Source organism: Cydia strobilella, chromosome 1, assembly GCF_947568885.1.
Source record: "Cydia strobilella chromosome 1, ilCydStro3.1, whole genome shotgun sequence".
Classification (NCBI taxonomy): Eukaryota; Metazoa; Arthropoda; class Insecta; order Lepidoptera; family Tortricidae; genus Cydia; species Cydia strobilella.
Window position 1 is genome coordinate 16545947 of NC_086041.1, and position 19143 is coordinate 16565089.

Below are 19143 nucleotides of genomic sequence, written 5' to 3' on the forward strand. Positions count from 1 at the left end.
TGCGAGAATTTTCTCGAATTATTTTGAATTGTCATTTCATTTCATATTCGGTTTGGTATCTTGCGCTACGCTGGGCTCTATTTTGTGTTTAACGAACAAAGAGAAATACTGGTGATATCGATATTGTTTAATTGAAAACTCTTACTATACACAAATTATAGTAGTTTTAACTAATCACAAGCATCAGCAATTATGGAACAGGTGAGTTAGGTTATAATGATTATCAACTAAACTTTCATTATGAATGAGTTACTTAGAAGTAACTCATGATAATTGTTTTAGGTTAACCAGTTAAAGGAAAAAGGTAACGAGGCGTTGTCTGCCGGGAATTACGATGTTGCGATAAAGTGTTATACGGACGCTATCGCTTTAGACTTGAATAACCACGTTCTGTACAGCAACCGGTCGGCCGCTCACGCTAAAGCAGGAAAATATGATGAGGCTCTCGAGGACGCTGAAAAGACAGTGTCTCTTAACCCCACTTGGGGCAAAGGGTATTCCAGAAAGGGTTCAGCACTTGCTTTCCTAGGTAGATTCGATGAAGCAATCGCGGCTTACGAATTGGGGCTGAAACATGAGCCTGGGAATCAGCAGTTGGTATCAGGGCTGGAGGAGGTGCGAGGACAGGCTGGCATGCTTAAGGACTTCATGCAGAGGCTGAAGAATGATCCAGAGTGCAGGGAGTGGATGAAGGATCCAGAATACATGAAATTAGTAATGGTGAGTACTGTACTATCTAGTAACTACATTTTATTTAAACTTAACGTTTGTATTTATGAAGTAATCTTTCTTACATTATAACTGTAAATTAATTGAATTCTAAATAAATACCTACTTAATAAGTGCACTGTCCCTGTACCTATAATTTATTCTGGAATAATTAACCTGTGCAGATAACCTTGTGCTAGTGATCATTAACTTTGTTTTTTGGATCACTTCAATTGGTGTCTGACTATTAAACTCTTCCAGTAAAGTACTGGGAATGATATGTAAAATTTCCAAATGCCATTACAAAGTCATACATTTAGGGATGGATTTGTTACCAATGCAACAAGCTGTAAGATATTGATTTAAATGATTTGATATTAGCAATAATTAGAAACTGTATAATTCGATTTATTTATGCAGACCTTATGAAATAAAACTATGAAAACGGATTATATCGCGTATATTGAATTTATAATACATCCTGACGTTTCGAACTCTTTACAGCGTTCATGGTCAACGGGTGACTGAGGAAAAATTACAAAGTGCAAAAATACCCACATACTAAAATAATGAACAATCAACTGTAAAGAGTTCGAAACGTCGGGATGTATTATAAATTCAATATACGCGATATAATCCGTTTTCATAGTTTTATTTCATGAGTAACTATCGCGGTAACCGAAGACAATATTATGCAGACCTTATTATATTATGTGCCTAAATATATTTCAGTCCATTGCATCAAACCCCTTTGATACTTGCAACTTAACTAAAAACAAAGATAAACGCTTCCCAAAAACCCTTGGTCATTACCTTGGTATCAACCTCAAAGGTAGTGAATGGCCCATGGATGTAGACCCCCCAGCATCGGAGACAAAGCCAACACCACCACCAGAGAAGCAAGAACCGCCTAAACCCAAATATGATGATTTACCAGAAAACAGAAGACTGGCATTACAAGAAAAAGATCTTGGCAATGAATGTTATAAAAAGAAGGACTTTGATGCTGCTATTCAGCACTATAGGAAAGCTATTGAACATGATTCTTCAGATATAACATTTTACACAAATATGGCTGCAGTTTATTTTGAGAAAAAGGAATATGAAAAGTGCATCAAGGAGTGTGAGAACGCCATAGAGATTGGAAGGGAGAATAGAGCTGATTTTAAGTTAATAGCTAAAGCCTTTACCAGAATTGGTAAGTTTTTATAAATGTAGTTAGTTCTGCTGGGCATTTTCTGCAAATCAACAACCATTGTACCCGCATGAAAAACGAGGGAGCGCTACCCTAACCACCCCAGATCCTCCATGACACCTAGCATGTTCTGACATGTTTTCAGGTTGCTAGCTGGGCATTTTTTCTGTAGTGCTAGTGATGCACTGGACTTTTTTTAGGATATGTAAATTTAATGTTATTTGTGACCAGAATCATGAGCTGATTCCATATGCTCCTAGGAAAGAAACAATGTCCCAATATTTTTATGCATTTTACATACTTTCCATTTTGTAACCGCCATACTCGGCCGTGCAAAGTGTTTAAAAAATGGTAACGGAATGAAAAAATAAAACTTGGGAAGCTTTTTTTCCTCCTAGTAGGAACGAAGGAGCTCGTATTCTGAGTAGGAAAAACATGAAATTTACCTATTTTGGAAAAAAAGTCCAATGCATCACTACAGAAAAAAAACCGGCCAAGTGCGAGTCGGACTCGCGTTCCAAGGGTTCCGTACTTTACACAATTTTTTATGTAAAATGTGAGTGAATTGTCTTTAAAAAACCCGTTGGGGTCGGAAGAAAAACTTAGTAATTAAGTCCGACTCACGCTTGACTGCACATTTCTAATAGGTTTTCCTGTCATCTATAGGTAAACAATTATTTTGATTTTTTTTTTTTTAATTTTAGACCCAGTAGTTTCGGAGATAAAGGGGGGCAATGGTCATTTTTTGCCTTTTTTCTTGAATAACTTTTAAACTCTTTATCCTAAAATTATAAAAAAAATATATTTGAGATACAATAAGCTCTTTCATTTGATATGTAACACGATATAGTTTGTCAAGCTTTATTTTTTTAATTTTGTCATTTACCCCCCAAAAGTAGCCCCCATTTTTAAAATTCATTTGTTTACGTTACATGCCCATCTTTGGGTCACAAACTTACATATGTGTACCAAATTTCAACTTAATTGGTCCACTAGTTTCGGAGAAAATAGGCTGTGACAGACGGACAGACAGACGCACGAGTGATCCTATAAGGGTTCCGTTTTTTCCGTTTGAGGTACGGAACCCTAAAAATGCCCAAAATTATGGGAAAACTATAACTTCAGATCGATTATATTGGATCTTTTTTTATAATTCTTCTGCATTACTTGACATTGTTTCAAAATTAACTGTAACCTTTAATTCAATAATATTGGAAGTAAAAAAAAAATATCATGAAAATCGGCTTTTTTACTACCTTGCGGAAATTGTTATAAAAACGTAACAACGAAAAAATACAATTGTATACTATAATTGTAATTTAGTATCTTGCCTATTATTTCCAACGAAAGCTTAACATCTAAACCCATATCATCCAGAAGAAAATTAACTTTTCATTTCTCATGCTCTGAAAGAGGGTCATTGTTGTTCTAAAAGGTGCGCAGAAAATGATACGTGTCTGCACTAGAGCATTTTACGTTCGAAGTACGATATTTTTAATTTTTTTACGATAAGCAATTGAAATTTGAGTTTAAATGGATTTGTTATACAATTTCCATTGTGATACTTGACTCTCCATTCCATAAATAACGATACTTTTGCCTGAATTTTTAAGAGCCAACAGGAGCCGAGACCAAACTCAATTTTGAGATTTGAAAGAGAATATCGTCGTCGCGCTGACGGGGGCGGTACCGCGTACCGAGGGACTATCCCAGTGTGTGTGGTGCACGCACACCGACGCGCACGTTATTTGCGCTCCTCACGCCGCTCGCGTTTTTAGTAACTAAATTCAATATCCTTCTACAACCTGCAATCTAATTAACCCTTAAATGCATAATGATGTATATATGCATCGTATATTTGATGGTCCGTGGCTCAATATGCAGCTATCCAAAATCACATTTATTACTTTTATACAGCATGACACATCTATTTCAACTTATTAAAAAGTTATACAAAAAATCATGCATTTAAGGGTTAACATTTCGAGTTACAGAATAGTAAAAAAACATAACATAACATGGACATACAAGAAAACATTGTTGTATAAAAACATACAAGATAACGGCTGTTAAATTAATCCAATTAAATATTTTTAAATATGATAAACAAAAATATTAAATTATAGTCGTGAGTATTTTAAAAGTAAAACTCCCTTATACCTTGATTTTAAACAAAGTATTTTACTTATAACTTACTTGGTTCGTATGAATTAGTGACATACCTAATTAAAAAAGAAAGCTATAACTCCCGCGGGAACAATATAGGCCTTTTCCCTTCAGTACACCTGCATGAAATAAGATCTTTTCGAGCAAGCGTCTTGAAAAACAAATTTGCCGCTCTCCGGCTCCGTTGAATAGAAAAAAAGAAAGCCTCAGGTTAGATAAAATTATCATAATAAAGAAACATGTGACATGTGATATTTCTTACTTTGATGTAATTATACAGTTTTATTGATGGTCCGTTTTTTTATTTATGTGTCAGATTTTGATAAAAATAGGTATAAATTGAAGAGCTCCTAATTCTGATCGGAATAAATATGAAACCCAATAAATAAATAAATAATAATAAATATTAAATCAATATTATAGGACATTCTTACACAGATTGACTAAGTCCCACGGTAAGCCCAAGGAGGCTTGTGTTATGGGTACTCAGACAACGATATACATAATATATAAATACTTAAATACAAATAGAAAACACCCATGACTCAGGAACAAATATCTGTGCTCATCATATCATATCATCGAACCCAGGACCATCGGCTTCACAGGCAGGGTCACTACCTCCTAGGCCAGACGACCGGTCGTCGCCCAATATTTTGGGACAATAGTCTAGTCTACAAAAGGTTCAAGGTGGTGAAAAAAATAGTGTAAGCTGTTCGCATAAAAAAACCGCAAATCGATGTACAGGTTAGCCGTTTGGTACACGTATATACTAGTCAAAACAAAAATTTTGACCCGCAGTTCCTAAAAAAAATTCCCTTAGGAGGGGAGTGCTGAAACCTTTTTTTGTATAAAAAAAACTTTTTTTTTAAACCTATCGTATACTTCTCATCTATCATACGAAAGGGCTTTTTGAAGCGATTCTGAAAATATACCACATCATTGCATTTTAGCCATTTTTAGGGTTCCGTAGCCAAATGGCAAAAAACGGAACCCTTATGGATTCGTCATGTCTGTCTGTCTGTCGTCCGTCCGTATGTCACAGCCACTTCTTTCCGAAACTATAAGAACTGTTGAAACTTGGTAAGTAGATGTATTCTGTGAACCGCATTAAGATTTTCACTCAAAAATAGGAAAAAAAAAATTTTAGGGGTTTCCCATACTTAGAACTGAAACCCAAAAATTTTTTTTTTTTCATCAAACCCTATAGTTATCTAGTTAATAGTGGTATCTATGGATAGGTCTTCAAAAATGATATTGAGGTTTCTCATATATTTTTTTTCTAAACTGAATAGTTTGCGCGAGACCGAGAGACACTTCCAAAGTGGTAAAATGTGTAACCCCCCCTCTAACTTCTAAAATAAGAGAATGATAAAACTGAAAAAATATATGATGTACATTACCTTGCCAACTTTTACCGAGAACTGGTTTGAACGAGATCTAGTTAGTAGTTTTTTTTTAATACGTTATAAATCGTAAACCGCAATTTACCGTTCACTCACGTTTCACATAAAAATACATTGTTTAAATTGTGTAATGTACGGAACCCTCGGCGCCCGATTCCGATTCGCACTTGGCCGGTTTTTTCTTAAATTGAAAGAAAAAGAATTTTCAAAACATACCAAGTTTGGGCTCCTCCAGATACGATATGGCTGATTTTTTTTGTACAAATGATACGTGATATCCTCATATGTAACCCCAAAAAAGCAATAAAAAATTTATTTAGTTTTTTTTTCAATACAAAGTGACACAGTTCTACTTAACCCTTTAACTTGACCCCAAACTTGGTGTGTTTTGAAAATTCTATTTGTTTTAATTTACAAAAAAATGGCTAAAATGTAATGATGTGGTATAATTTTAGAATCGCCTCAAAAAGCCCTTTCGTATGATACCACACACGATAGGTTTTTGGAAAAAAATATGTTTTTTTTTTCATACAAAAAAAATGTTTCAGCATACCCCTCCTAAGGGATTTTTTTTAGAAACTGCGGGTCAAAAAGTTTGTTTTGACCTCTTAGTATGCGTGTGCCAAACGGCTAACCTGTACATCGATTTGCGGTTTTTCTTTGAAATTGGGCTTGTACGGCTGCCACTAATAGAGATACTAACTCCTAAAAATACGTATGATACCTCATTGGATTCAGAATGATGTCTAGAAAAATGTATTCGAAGCGTTTATTCCCACATAAAAAAAGTTCAAAGCTATTAACAAAAAACGGCCAAGTGCGAGTCGGTTCCGTACCATTACGCAAAAAACGGCAAAAATCCCGTTTGTTGTTTGGGAGCCCCACTTAAAAAAATATTTTATTCTGTTTTTAGTATTTGTTGTTATAGCGGCAACAGAAATACATCATCCGTAAATATTGCAACTTTTTAGCTATCACGGTTCACGAGATACAGCCTGGTGACAGACGGACAGGCAGATTGACAGACAGACAGACAGATATTATTTTAAAGGTATTAAATATTCTTTTAAAAATTAGGAAATAATATGGTGTATTTAAAACATATCATGGAATATACTACGGTTATAAATTGATATTATGTAAAGTAATTTTTTCAACAAGTTAGGCAATTATTAAGTAACCACATTTTTTTCGAACTTTCGTCTTTGTTGTAAATTAAAAAAAAAGAAAATAATTGGCGTAAAAAGTATTTCGCCTCGTGGAGCCCCTTTCATGAGATCACGTCACAAAAGTTTTAATAAAATTAATACTTTGTTTAAAATAAATTTTTGAATAATAGTGAAAATTGTAAAATATAAAGCAATATAATAATACGTACTTAGAACTGATACTTTTCTAAATAAAGAATGAATAAACTAAATTGTGTAATTAATTTTTAGTGCAAATCACCACAATTTGCTTCTAAAGAGCAAATCTGTGACCAAAAATTATATATAGTTTTAATTTTTCGTTCGTATATTCAGATTTGTGTATGAAAATGTGAAACTATTATTTCTAAAATAAATTATTCGTCCCTAATTTACACAAAATGTATACCAAATTTGATCTCATATCAAGAGATAGGTAGAAATAGAGGCAAACTGGACCGCAGAAGCCGACTTTTCCCCTCCCTTTTTGGGGGGTAGCCAGGACTTAATCTCGTAGCTAGTGCGTCAGCTCAGCTTTGTATGAACCAAGGAATAATAAATAGTGTTAAACGATATCCCCTGAGGCCAAAGTGCATACTCACTTTACTTACTTCGCCTACTAAGAGGCAAATCGCGACTTTGTTATGGTTTATCGATAACTTATCACATCACTAGATTATCGACTTTCAATGTCGACTATTGCCCATCACTTTTCTGTCCGTGTACGTATTTAGAAACTTGACCCCGCCCCTAAAATTAGTGCGATAAGGACAACTGCAGCTTAGGCGAAAAATCCTGCGTAAAAATCTCAAAAATCGAGGTTTCGTACTCGACTGTTTCCTCCTCCAAAACTTAAGCAATCGTAACCAAATTTGGAAATCTAAATGATAATGAAATTGTCTGTGTCGGACTGTTTTGATTTTTTGGCTAATTGATACCAGTTTTGAATACCACGCCTCTCATTGCGGCATAGTCAGTGAGGCCATTTTTGGCCATGTTTGAAGGGCTCTAGCGCCTTAAAAAACAAAAATATCAAAAAAAGCAAAACACACCGACACAGATATTGACAATATTAATCTGTGTTGAAAAAATCATTCCTCTAGCTTCAAAAACCAGGGAGGAAACAGTCGAGTACGTTTGTATGGAGAAATGACCACTCCTGTTGGCTCTTAATTGAAAGTTCCCTCAATAAATACTATAAAAATGTATTATTCGTCATGTTTTTGAAAAAACACATGCATTTTACTTTCCTCGTATTCGAAATGAAAAGTAGAGTGTTTAACTCGGGTGAAAGGCATCATTTCTGCCTCGGACTAGACTAGACACCTCGGCAGAAATGAGTGCCTTTCATCCCTTGGTTAACAATCTACTATTTCTATACGACAATCTTCGTGGCAGAGTGTACTAGTCCATCATTCGGACTTTTTTGTTGATTTTTGACCGATTACTTGATTTTGTTTGTTTGCTTGAGGTTCTAGATGATAGTGCCGTCCATGACAAACCAAGTAGTCGGTCAAAAATCAACAACAAAGTCCGAATGATGGATGGATGAATAGTACACTAGAATTTCCGCGAGGTAGTAAAAGCCAGTTTTTATGATAATTATTTTTTTCTTCCAATAATATTTAAGTAAAGGTTACAGTTAATTTTGAACAAGAATTATAAAAAAAAGATCCAATACAACTGATCTAAAGTTAATTTTCATTTTCCTATTGACTGCTATTGTAATTCACACAACTGTAGGTACTTGCAGTAATTGATTAAAAGCATAGGTTTATGTTATTTTTGACAATTGATAATGCCCCAATGCACAACTCATTAATGATCAAAATGTCCTTTGGGAAGGAAGTATTTGAAATATATTTGTAATATGATTTTAGGTAATGCATATAAAAAAATGGAGCAATGGAAGTTAGCAAGAACCTACTATGAGAAGTCCATGTCTGAACATCGAACACCAGAGATCAAGACTCTTCTGAGCGAGGTTGAGAAGAGAGTTGTGGAGGAGGAGCGGAAAGCCTATGTTGATCCTGTCAAGGCTGAGCAAGAGAAAGAATTGGGCAATGATTACTTTAAGAATGGTTAGTGTCATTGTCATTATTAAGTAGTTACTTAGATCTCAAGAATGTAATCTGTCATCATCTATTTAGAACAACTCGGGTAAAAATTGGTCCCTCACAGTCGAAAGTTGCTCAGAAAGTTTCAGTCATTACAAGGGGCTTCATTGTCTGATCAACACTGACGTGAGTGACGCGATTTAATATGTTGGAATCTCACGGAAGTTATGTTATTAAAATTGGGATTTAATATACATTCACATGACTCCAAGGGTTCTGAAGGCCTACCGCGAATACCGAAGTTCGCAAATTGTGGCCATCTTTCTCTATCACTCTAATTACGCTGTAATTGAAGTAAAAGAGACAGATGCCCGCAATTTGCGAACTTCGGTGTTCGCGGTAGGCCCTCTGCTCCTGTTATATTTCATTGTACAACGATTGATTATTTTATATTTGTGCAGGCGACTACAGCAATGCAGTAAAGCACTACACGGAAGCCATAAAACGCAACCCTGACGATCCAAAACTGTACTCCAACCGTGCCGCCTGCTACACCAAGCTGGCAGCGTTCGACCTGGGCCTTCGCGACTGCGACACCTGCTGTAAACTGGACCCTAAGTTCATCAAGGGCTGGATTAGGAAGGGAAAAATCCTACAGGTGAGAAAATTATTATAAAGTTATAAACTGGAGTTGATGGTCAAAAATGTTTAAACTTCTTATAATTCTGATTGTAACTGAGCATTATTTTGATTATTATTTAGCAAAACAGGACTTAATCGCGTATGATTAAGTTTTTAAATTTACCTCCGACGTTTTCGTTTCGCAATGTATTAAGTCCCGTTTTGCTAAATAATAATGAGTAAAAGTCGTGAAAGTTTAAATCAGTATTGTTTTGTTCTCTTAAAAAGGTTTGTAATTAGGGTTTGCAATCCGAATATTAGGATATTAATAATATTCTAATATCCGCCAATAATAATATCCGAAAATATTCGAATAATACAACTCAAAGTATTCGAATAAACGGATATTTTAGATAACACAGAAATAACGTTTTTGACTATGTTTTCATACAAAGACGTAGACCCCAACCAATTTTAAATGATTACTATAACAGCTAAACGTGCATATATACATAGACTTTACGCAAATAAATGATCTGAATCTAAATCTAACATATTACTGTTATGAAATAATTCTATGAAAACGGATTATATCGCGTATATTGAATTTATAATACATCCCGACGTTTCGAACCCTTTACAGCGTTCGTGGTCAACGGGTGACTGAGAAAAATTATAAAGTGCAAAAATACCAACATACTAAAATAATGAACAATCATGGCCTCGCGCTAAGAAATATCCAAACTTTAATAGGGAAGATGGCTTTTCTCTACCACCAGCTTGGGATCCTGTAGTCCATCTGATAAAGGAGCAAGCGAGACATAGACTGTGAGACCTTAGTGTTGGATGATGTTGGACATTCTGAGTATAATATGTTTTGAAAAGATGTGTCCCGCTGAGTTTGTTGCCGGTCCCATATTGGGATACCCTCCTACAATTTAGGAGGGAATTAAATCTTCTCGGGTCCGTGGTGTAGGGTTGGAGCTGGCGTAGTTTTTATCGCGTATATATATATATATCTTTACTTGGAAATAATTGTAGTGTATAACTAGCCTTATGAACCGATTTTGCATGTACAACCAGCCTTAAAGTTTATAGTCTATGATTGTTCATTATTTTAGTATGTGGGTATTTTTGCACTTTGTAATTTTTCCTCAGTCACCCGTTGACCACGAACGCTGTAAAGGGTTCGAAACGTCGGGATGTATTATAAATTCAATATACGCGATATAATCCGTTTTCATAGTTTTATTTCATGAGTAACTATCGCGGTAACCGAAGACAATATTATATTACTGTTATCTTTAAAACCGTACTTAATAAGGAGGGTTTATAATTATCTGGATTCACTGGTGCCTAGTTGGAAATACATCTAGTGCCTCACCTCGTGTTCATTCGTCTACTCGTCTTTATCTATCCAGTAGCAATGAAATGCTAACAATGAAAGCAATACTTACTTACTCCACTGGATCAGTGACCCAAAAAAGATATTGGCCTCTGAAACAAGAGAACGCCATTCTGTCCTATTCTGCGCCACTGCCACTACTATGATCCTATAGCCATGGCCTCCAGATCGCTTCTGGTGTTGATTCCGAGACCAATCTTCTCTCCTTCCTACTCTATGATCCTAGCCATGGCCTCCAGGTCGCGTTTGTTTTGAGCCTATAGCCCCAAGTCATCAGCATAATCCAATGATTATGTTGAATTATGTTTGCCGTTCAACTCTACACTCCCATCACACATAAACAATTTTCGGACGATGTATTCAAGTGCGAAGTTGATCAGCATTGGCGAAAGAGCGGCTCCTTGTTTCAGACCAGTGACTAGTTTAAATTCGGCTGTTGTTCTCCACAAGCTTTTTACACTCATCCTGCTTACTGTGGTGGCAACAATTATCATTTTTAACAAGTTGTCTGGCACTTTAAAGCACTGCAAAATTAGACAGTGTCTCTCTGACAAATTTATGCTTTGGCAAAATCAACAAATAGAATATGGATGTTTTGTGCCTACTTCCATTTCCTTTTCATCACCTATTTCAACAGGTATAATCCACACAGTGCTGCGGTTCTAATACTAAATCTATTTACTTAACTATTTATGAGAGTTCTAGTAGCACCCTTAATAGTTCTATAGACCTAGGTGGTATTTTTTCCATAGTTCTGCTGATTTACGCAAAAAAAATTGAAACTTCGCATTATGGCACTCTAGCATCCCCGCCGTTATTAACTAAACGCTTATTTTAGCGCTAAATTTACGAATTATATTACTTGGAATAAATATTTTGGTTTGGTTTCCGAAATTATCGGAAATATTCGGATAATACAAATTGTATTATTCGAATTATCCGAATAAGAAAATCGGACGGATATAGCAAACCCTATTTGTAATTCAAATATTTTTGAGACAAGCTTACTGCTTGCCTTATTAGCCTACCAATTGCAAAGCTACCAATAATATTAACTAACAGTTCTAAGAATAAAAACTTAAGGACTTAACTAGGTTAAACAACCCAGATAATCATTCGTATTTGCCTAAAATGGACAAAACACAACCAGCTAACCCTAAATTGCGCAGGCAGATGAGACCTGATTCGAAATTTTGAAAACTTTCCATCAACACATGGTAGTCATGTGGCTAAAGTATTACTTATGTTTTAATAATGTTCTCAACACATTGACACAGTTACTGTTTTTAATTAACACTATCTTTCTATTCAGGGCATGCAACAGCCGTCAAAGGCGCTGACCGCTTACCAAAAGGCACTGGAGCTGGACCCCAGCAACGCGGAGGCGCTCGAAGGATACCGAGCATGCTCGACACAGCTCAACTCCAACCCTGAAGAGGTAATACTTAATTTTTTTAAATGGACATCAATAAGGATTTAAGAGGCAAATATTTATTTTATTTTATTTTATTAATTCAAAAAATTTACACAGCATTACAGCGAACTAATACACTGAGAAATTTATAATAGAAAGTATTTATACAACTAGGTACATGATACAGAAGAAAAACTAATACAAAACAGATGATTCACGCTTATCCATCGCCTCACAGTACTTACATACATTCTTTACACAGATCCATCCAACTACTTGCAAATAAATCACATTCCGGTGCTGATGCGAGGAGCGCGTCGATATACTGTAGAGCGCGGACAAGTGGTGATTTGCTATGAGACATAGTGCGCGTTTTAGGCACAGCTAATAGGTGAGGACTTCGCGGTCGTAAATTAAATTGGGCCTTAGCTATAGATGGAACGAACAGGCGTACGAGCTGTGCAACCAGTTCAAGGCAGTCCGAGTTCCCCCGTAAGACATTACATGCAGTAGTCAAGAGCCCGTAGTTACGCCTTACCTCTAAGGAATTAAACCCCAAAACGCCAAGCAGGAACTTTGATGGGTACAAATATGGGTAATACCCGTGAATCTTCTTATATAAGAACCGCAGAAAGGCTTTTTGGATTTTTTCCAGAAGCAGGACGTACTTGTCTTCATGCGGGCTCCAAACGACCGAGGCATCAGCTTCAAGTTTACTCCGAACTAACGCAGTGTACACTAATTTAATAGCCCTGACGTCATCAAAATCTCGCGCATTCCGAACTACAAACCCTAACCTCTGGTAGCAATTATTGGCTAACGCTTTCATGTGCTCATGAAAGTTGAGCTGCGTGTCGAGGATGACACCCAAGTCACGTATAGACTCGACACGAGTTATGGGATCAGGACCTAGCAGGTATTGGGCGAATAAGGGACTATTGGCACGGCTGAAAGTCATCACGGAGCACTTTGATTTGTTAAAAAGGAGCTTGTTGTCAATGCTCCACTGATACTAATATATGTCTTTTTTGTAGTATCTATACTCACCATGTCCCCATAAGCAAATAGTCGATAGTGATAAGAGTTTGCGTTTGAAAATGCTTAAAATTAACGAGTTGTAAAAATTATAGAGAGCCGAATAAAAAATAATTTGCTGCAATATATAATAATAGATTTTACAAAAAGACAGCCATTTTTCTAGTAGCATTCTACCAGACAAACTAGTAACAAGCTACTACAAAATGTTGATTGATCCTTTCAGTGCTAAAGCATCAATTTAAACGCGCCCATTTCGTAGTATTTCCTCCTAAGTTTCTTAGTAAGAACATGTTGTTGGCAGGTGCGTAAACGTGCGATGGCCGACCCCGAAGTGCAAGCGATCCTGCGCGACCCCGCGATGCGCTGCATCCTCGAACAGATGCAGCAGGATCCGCATGCTCTACAAGACCATCTCAAGAACCCAGACATCGCCGCTAAAATACAAAAGCTTCTCGAATCTGGCCTCATTGCTATACATTAACTAGATCAACTAGTGACTAGGATTTATTCAATGCGAACGTGTTGGGATTCTGCTAATTGGTGTGGATTTTGCCTCGACACACTTGCCCGTATTTGCGTAATTTCGCAAATGAAGTGTCACAGCCATATTTCCGCAAATACAAAAGCCAAGAGTTTCGCGGGCATAAAGCTCATGCCAATACCACCTAAGCCAGCTCTTACCCCAACATCCGCATTTCCAAATCCGTTCTCGAACTTTCCACCTTTGTCGGTCTTGTAAAATCTAATGACAGGAGATGGAATATTTCGAAATTCGGATGTTGCGATTAGACCCCAGAAATGCACCCGTAATGTGTTTATCTTGTCCCAACATGGTTTAACGAGACCTATATGTGTTTCCGCCGTTCGTATTCCTACTTAAGAAAACTAAATGTATTTATAATGCTTATCTTCCATAACTACCGGAAGTCCAAGTTAAAAATTGAATATTGTTTGATGCGTTTATCTGTTGATCTGTGATTTTTATTCACAAAGTTTGCTTCTAAATGTTAAAACCATTCCAAAGTACGCTTTTCCAGTAGATATTGACTAAAACAAATTGGCGCTGGTTTTATTCAATTTTGTATTAGCGTATGGTATGAAGGATATGATTTATGCATATTATGTACTGCCTTAAGCCGCATTCACATTTGTCTCTTGTCATGTTGTGTTGTGACGGGTATCGGTTTCATACATTTAATATGGTTGCGTTCACATTTGTCTGATGCCTGATGCATATTAAATGTATGAAACCGATACCCATCACAACACGACATACAAATGTCAATGCGGCTCTAACGAGGGAAATAAATACACCATTTTTGTAATTTATTCAATAAACAATGTAGCCAATATTTTTTATCTTTTATTTTCATCAATTCTTGCCTAACATTCTTTCAAATCTGGACATTCTTGCACTCATTCTACTCGAAACCCTGCCATTAAAAAAAGGTCTTAAAATTTCCATTCTATTACGTCTCGTTTTGGTGTGAAAAAAAAAAATCATTGTATGTGCGTGACGTAGTGGAATGTACAATTTTCATACAAATATTTGGGACATTTATCATCAGGATTGAATACGCTAGGGATAAGCTCGCCTTTGTACCTAAATTTATATGAATTTCATGTTAACAATTTTTGTTTTGTACAATAAAGTGATTTACTACTACTAGTGATTCTGAGTTGAAAGAACCCAATAACACCAGGATCTGTGAGCATCGGGTTTTCAATACTTATTTTAGAAAACTCTCTAATATTATGAAACCAGAATAAACGGGTAAACCCCTAGCTAAGAAAAATAATAATTTAGCAAATAAGAAGCTGGTTCCTTACTCAACATAATCCCTACAATCGTATCTTATCAAATGTTTGCTGATGAATATTTTCTCGCTACGCTCGTGATTCTATTATAGCATCTTGCTTGCTGGAGACTCAAAATCAGCACTCGCAGCAAAAACTAACCTTGTTCTGGTCGCATAAATAAAGTTGTTACCAAATTGCAAGCTAGATGGCGCTGTTTCGTGTAGTCAAAATCCTGATTCGCGCTATCAATTTTTATCTTAATGACTAAGGCTAGGTCCACACGGCGTTAATTTTTCCCGTATACCATATACGGGATTTTAGCGAATACCGTAGTGACAGCAAAATTTGTATAGAAACGTGAAAATCGTTCACACGGCTAGACAGCTTTCCCGCATAGACGCTGTGTGAACGACTTTCAACGTTTCCTTACAAAATTTGCTATCACTCCGCTATTTGATAAAATCCTCTATGTCAGTTGGTCGATTTTAGTATGGTTGGTTAAATGGTTGGATAGGTCTATGTTGGTCAAGCAAATCTTGTCAGTAAATAAGAACAAAAAAACTATACACATCCTTTTCTTTTGGGTGCTAGTACTAGTATAAGACAAAGATAATATGATTCTCTCTGTCAATATTTAAAATGTAACAGTCCTTTGACAAACTATAACCAAGATAAAGTTTGTCAAGGGACTGTCTCATTTCAAACATAGACAGAGAGAATCATACTATCTTTGTCTTACACTAGTACTATCACCCAAAAGAAAAGGATGAATATAGTTTTCTTTGTTCCTATTTACTGACAAGATTTGCTTGACCAACATAGACCTAGCATTACATAGACCAGCTATACGCGTGCGCCCGTAAGGGATAGACATAGATGACGTCATAAACGTGGGGATACCATATTGGTAAAAATTACCCCAATATTTGATATCACGTTGGGGCGATTACCCTGGAGGCAAAGTTAGCTTGTTTGACGGTATTAAAAATTGTTAAATAAAATGTCAATGGGCCGTCCTTTTTAGGCGTATAAACAATGAAATACCTCCTATAATTCGCGCAGGTGGTACAAAACTAAACATGTTTAGTAAATAAAACGTAAAATAAAATGTATTATGGGTTTTAATTTAAAGAAATCACAAATCGCAATCACACCAATTAATGTACACCACATTTAACCTTCACAACATTTGTTTATTTATTTTTTGGAATTAGAAGTACGAAAAAACTTCGAGGTCAAAATTACCCATAAAATTATGATATTTTCATCTGGTATCCCTAACATGATTGTTATGCAGCTAAATTAAGAAGGAAGTTCAAAAATGACTGACCTCAGACTCCTACCTACCTACGTAATTTGGGCGGATAATTTTATAAATAATGTTTTGTTAATTTGCGTAAATAATTGTGATATTTTTATTGAAATCGTTTGATTCTACATTGCTTTGAGTGTAACGTAATTTTACGATGTTATTCTCACATATTGCGCTAAGAGGAAGGTGTAAAATACCGTACTTACGTGTGAAAGATTATGATCTCATATTTTTGCTCAGAGCGGCTATTACAGCCGATTACAGAACAATTCACCAGTATTTTATCAAAGTTCAAGCATTCAAAACGCTAACCATTACTATATTTCATAAGAGAAAGCACAATTTCATACAAAACAACGATAATTAAACAAGCAACGAACAAACATGACATGTCACGTACTTATTTGTTTGCCACAACCTCGGTTGTGGCAGCGGTGGAAAAGTGAAACTATGACAAGGACAAACAATAACAGCGCTTTCTCTGCTACTCCTACTGAAAGATACATAAGACTATCCCGTTCGGTCATTTTCCCCCACTCCTCATGACCGATCCAGTTATACTAGATTCATGTTGACCAACTATACTCGCCACTCGACTAAATTACTAAAGTAACGTAAGTAATCCGAACTAGCATTTAAGTAGATTTGGTAGGAAATAAATAAATAACATGGCAACACAACCACTGTCACATTTGACAGCCCGTTTGAATATGACGTAATGACGTAGGTTTGACGATGTATACCACTATAGTAGGTATCAATCACTTCACTAATGTTTATTAGTTTAATTCATGTTTTCAATCAGCGTTTAATGCAGTTGCGGGTGGACGTGCATGTCATTCCTTGTTATTTTTATTGTTTGTGCTAGATATAAATTAATAACGGCCTGAGTACTTCGTATTGATTTACCGACAATATATTTCAAATAAATCGCGTATGAAATTGTTGAGTTTATGTAGGCCGTGAAATCATGCAGTGATATTTCTTAGTAAACATAATTCAAAAATCACAACAAGGTACGTAAATTGGATAACGTAATTTTTAGAACATAGAAAGAAATAAATACGGGATTAGTATGTAGCTGGAATGCATAACAGAACGTGATTACCTCACTATGCAATATACTTTTCATGATGAGTAATGACTAGCGCTATCGTTTGTTCATACAAAGAGCTTATCAACTCCTAAACTTTTGTAAGAAGTGTTCGTGGATACACAAAACAAAACAGGTTGCAGTTGAATAATTTGAACTACCTACCCTATTTTTAGGGTTCCGTTCCGTACCTCAAAAGAAAAAAAAGGAACCCTTATAGGATCACTCGTGCGTCTGTCTGTCCGTCTGTCACAGCCTATTTTCTCCGAAACTACTGGACCAATTAAGTTGAAATTTGATATACATATGTAAGTTTGTGACCCAAAGACGGCCATGTAACGTAAACAAATGAATTTTAAACACGGGGGCCACTTTTGACACACTAAATGACAAAATTAAAAAAAAAAGTTTTTCAAACTGTATCGTGTTACATATCAAATGAAAGAGCTCATTGTGAGAATACTAAATATATATTTTTTATAATTTTTGGATAAATAGTTTAGAAGTTATTCAAGAAAATAGGCAAAAAATGACCATTTCCCCCCCTTTATCTCCGAAATTACTAGGTCAAAAATTTTGAAAAAAATACACAATATAGATCTTTACCTATAGATTACAGGAAAACCTATTAGAAATGTGCAGTCAAGCGTGAGTCGGACTTAATACTTAGTTTTTGATCCGACCCCTACAGGTTTTTTAGACATTTCACTCACGTTTCACATAAAAAATACGTTGTTTAAATTGTGTAATATACGGAACCCTTGGAACGCGAGTCCGACTCGCACTTGACCGGTTTTTTTGATGAAATCATCTGTGTATGTGTTGTATGTGAACAAGAAACAGAACTGAGAGCTGTAAGCTGGAGATTCTAAGTTTGAATTCCACTAAGGACATATAGTAGTAGTAGAAGTAATCACTTTATTGTACACAACACAGGTTTACATAAATAGAGGTACAAAGGCGAACTTATCCCTATAAGGGATCTCTTCCAGCTAACCTTGTAGATGAGGGGAGAATTCATAAATTTGTCTAATGTGATGTCTTCAGTTACTGCAATCAATACTAACTCATGAAATAAAACTGTAAACAGATTATGTCATACATAATGAATTTAAAATACATACTGATGTTTCAAACAATTAAAATCATTCATGGTTAATGTGAGACATGCCCCATTTATATTGTACTAGCTTTTGCCCGCAACTTCGTCTGTGTGGACTTGGTAACCGCAGCTAGAGTAAGAATAGCGCCTGGAGAAGATCTCATAGCAATCTAAATTTGAGCATATTATGCACACAAATTAGCAGGCACTTCGTTAATTATCTCAATTCCACCCCGCTTTTTACTTTCTTTAGGGATGATTTTCGGGATAAAAACCATCCTATGTCCTTCTTCGGGACTCAACCTATCTCTATGCCAAATTTCATCTAAATCGGTTCAGCGGTTTAAGCGTGAAGAGGGAACACACAGACAGACAGACTTTCGCATTTATAATATTAGTATGGATATATGGTATGGATTTTAAATTCATTATGTGTGATATAATCCATTCACATGGTTTTATTTGACTTAAGGTTTAGATTTTCATATTTGTTCAGTGATTTCTCAACTAATCATACCTATTTAAAATAATGTTCATAGAAAATATTTTTTTATATTTACGAGGGGTGACTGCACCAGTCTTTTCCGGCAACCTCTACTATGTCATCGGTCCACCGTTTGACAGGTTTTCCAGTTTTCC

At 35.8% G+C, this 19143-nt stretch overlaps 3 protein-coding genes across 3 annotated transcripts in view; all 3 read left to right on the forward strand.

The window, feature by feature from the left end:
• The window catches only part of LOC134745904 (uncharacterized), a 125766-nt gene extending 112684 nt beyond the window's left edge, over positions 1-13082 (forward strand). The window contains exon 2 of the mRNA XM_063680017.1: positions 13073-13082. The gene's annotated coding sequence lies outside the window, so the exon portion shown is untranslated. The remainder of the gene's footprint in view (positions 1-13072) is intronic.
• LOC134746075 (stress-induced-phosphoprotein 1) lies at positions 27-14549 on the forward strand. Its single transcript, XM_063680304.1, has 7 exons — positions 27-201; positions 283-720; positions 1441-1906; positions 8543-8743; positions 9181-9377; positions 12058-12183; positions 13499-14549. The coding sequence occupies exons 1-7, from the start codon at positions 193-195 to the stop codon at positions 13676-13678; spliced, it is 1617 nt and encodes a 538-aa protein (XP_063536374.1). The 5' UTR covers positions 27-192; the 3' UTR covers positions 13679-14549.
• A 2493-nt stretch (positions 14550-17042) lies between these two features.
• Positions 17043-19143, forward strand: part of LOC134746199 (protein croquemort-like) — a 41808-nt gene continuing 39707 nt past the window's right edge. Inside the window, exon 1 of the mRNA XM_063680528.1 lies at positions 17043-17325. The gene's annotated coding sequence lies outside the window, so the exon portion shown is untranslated. The remainder of the gene's footprint in view (positions 17326-19143) is intronic.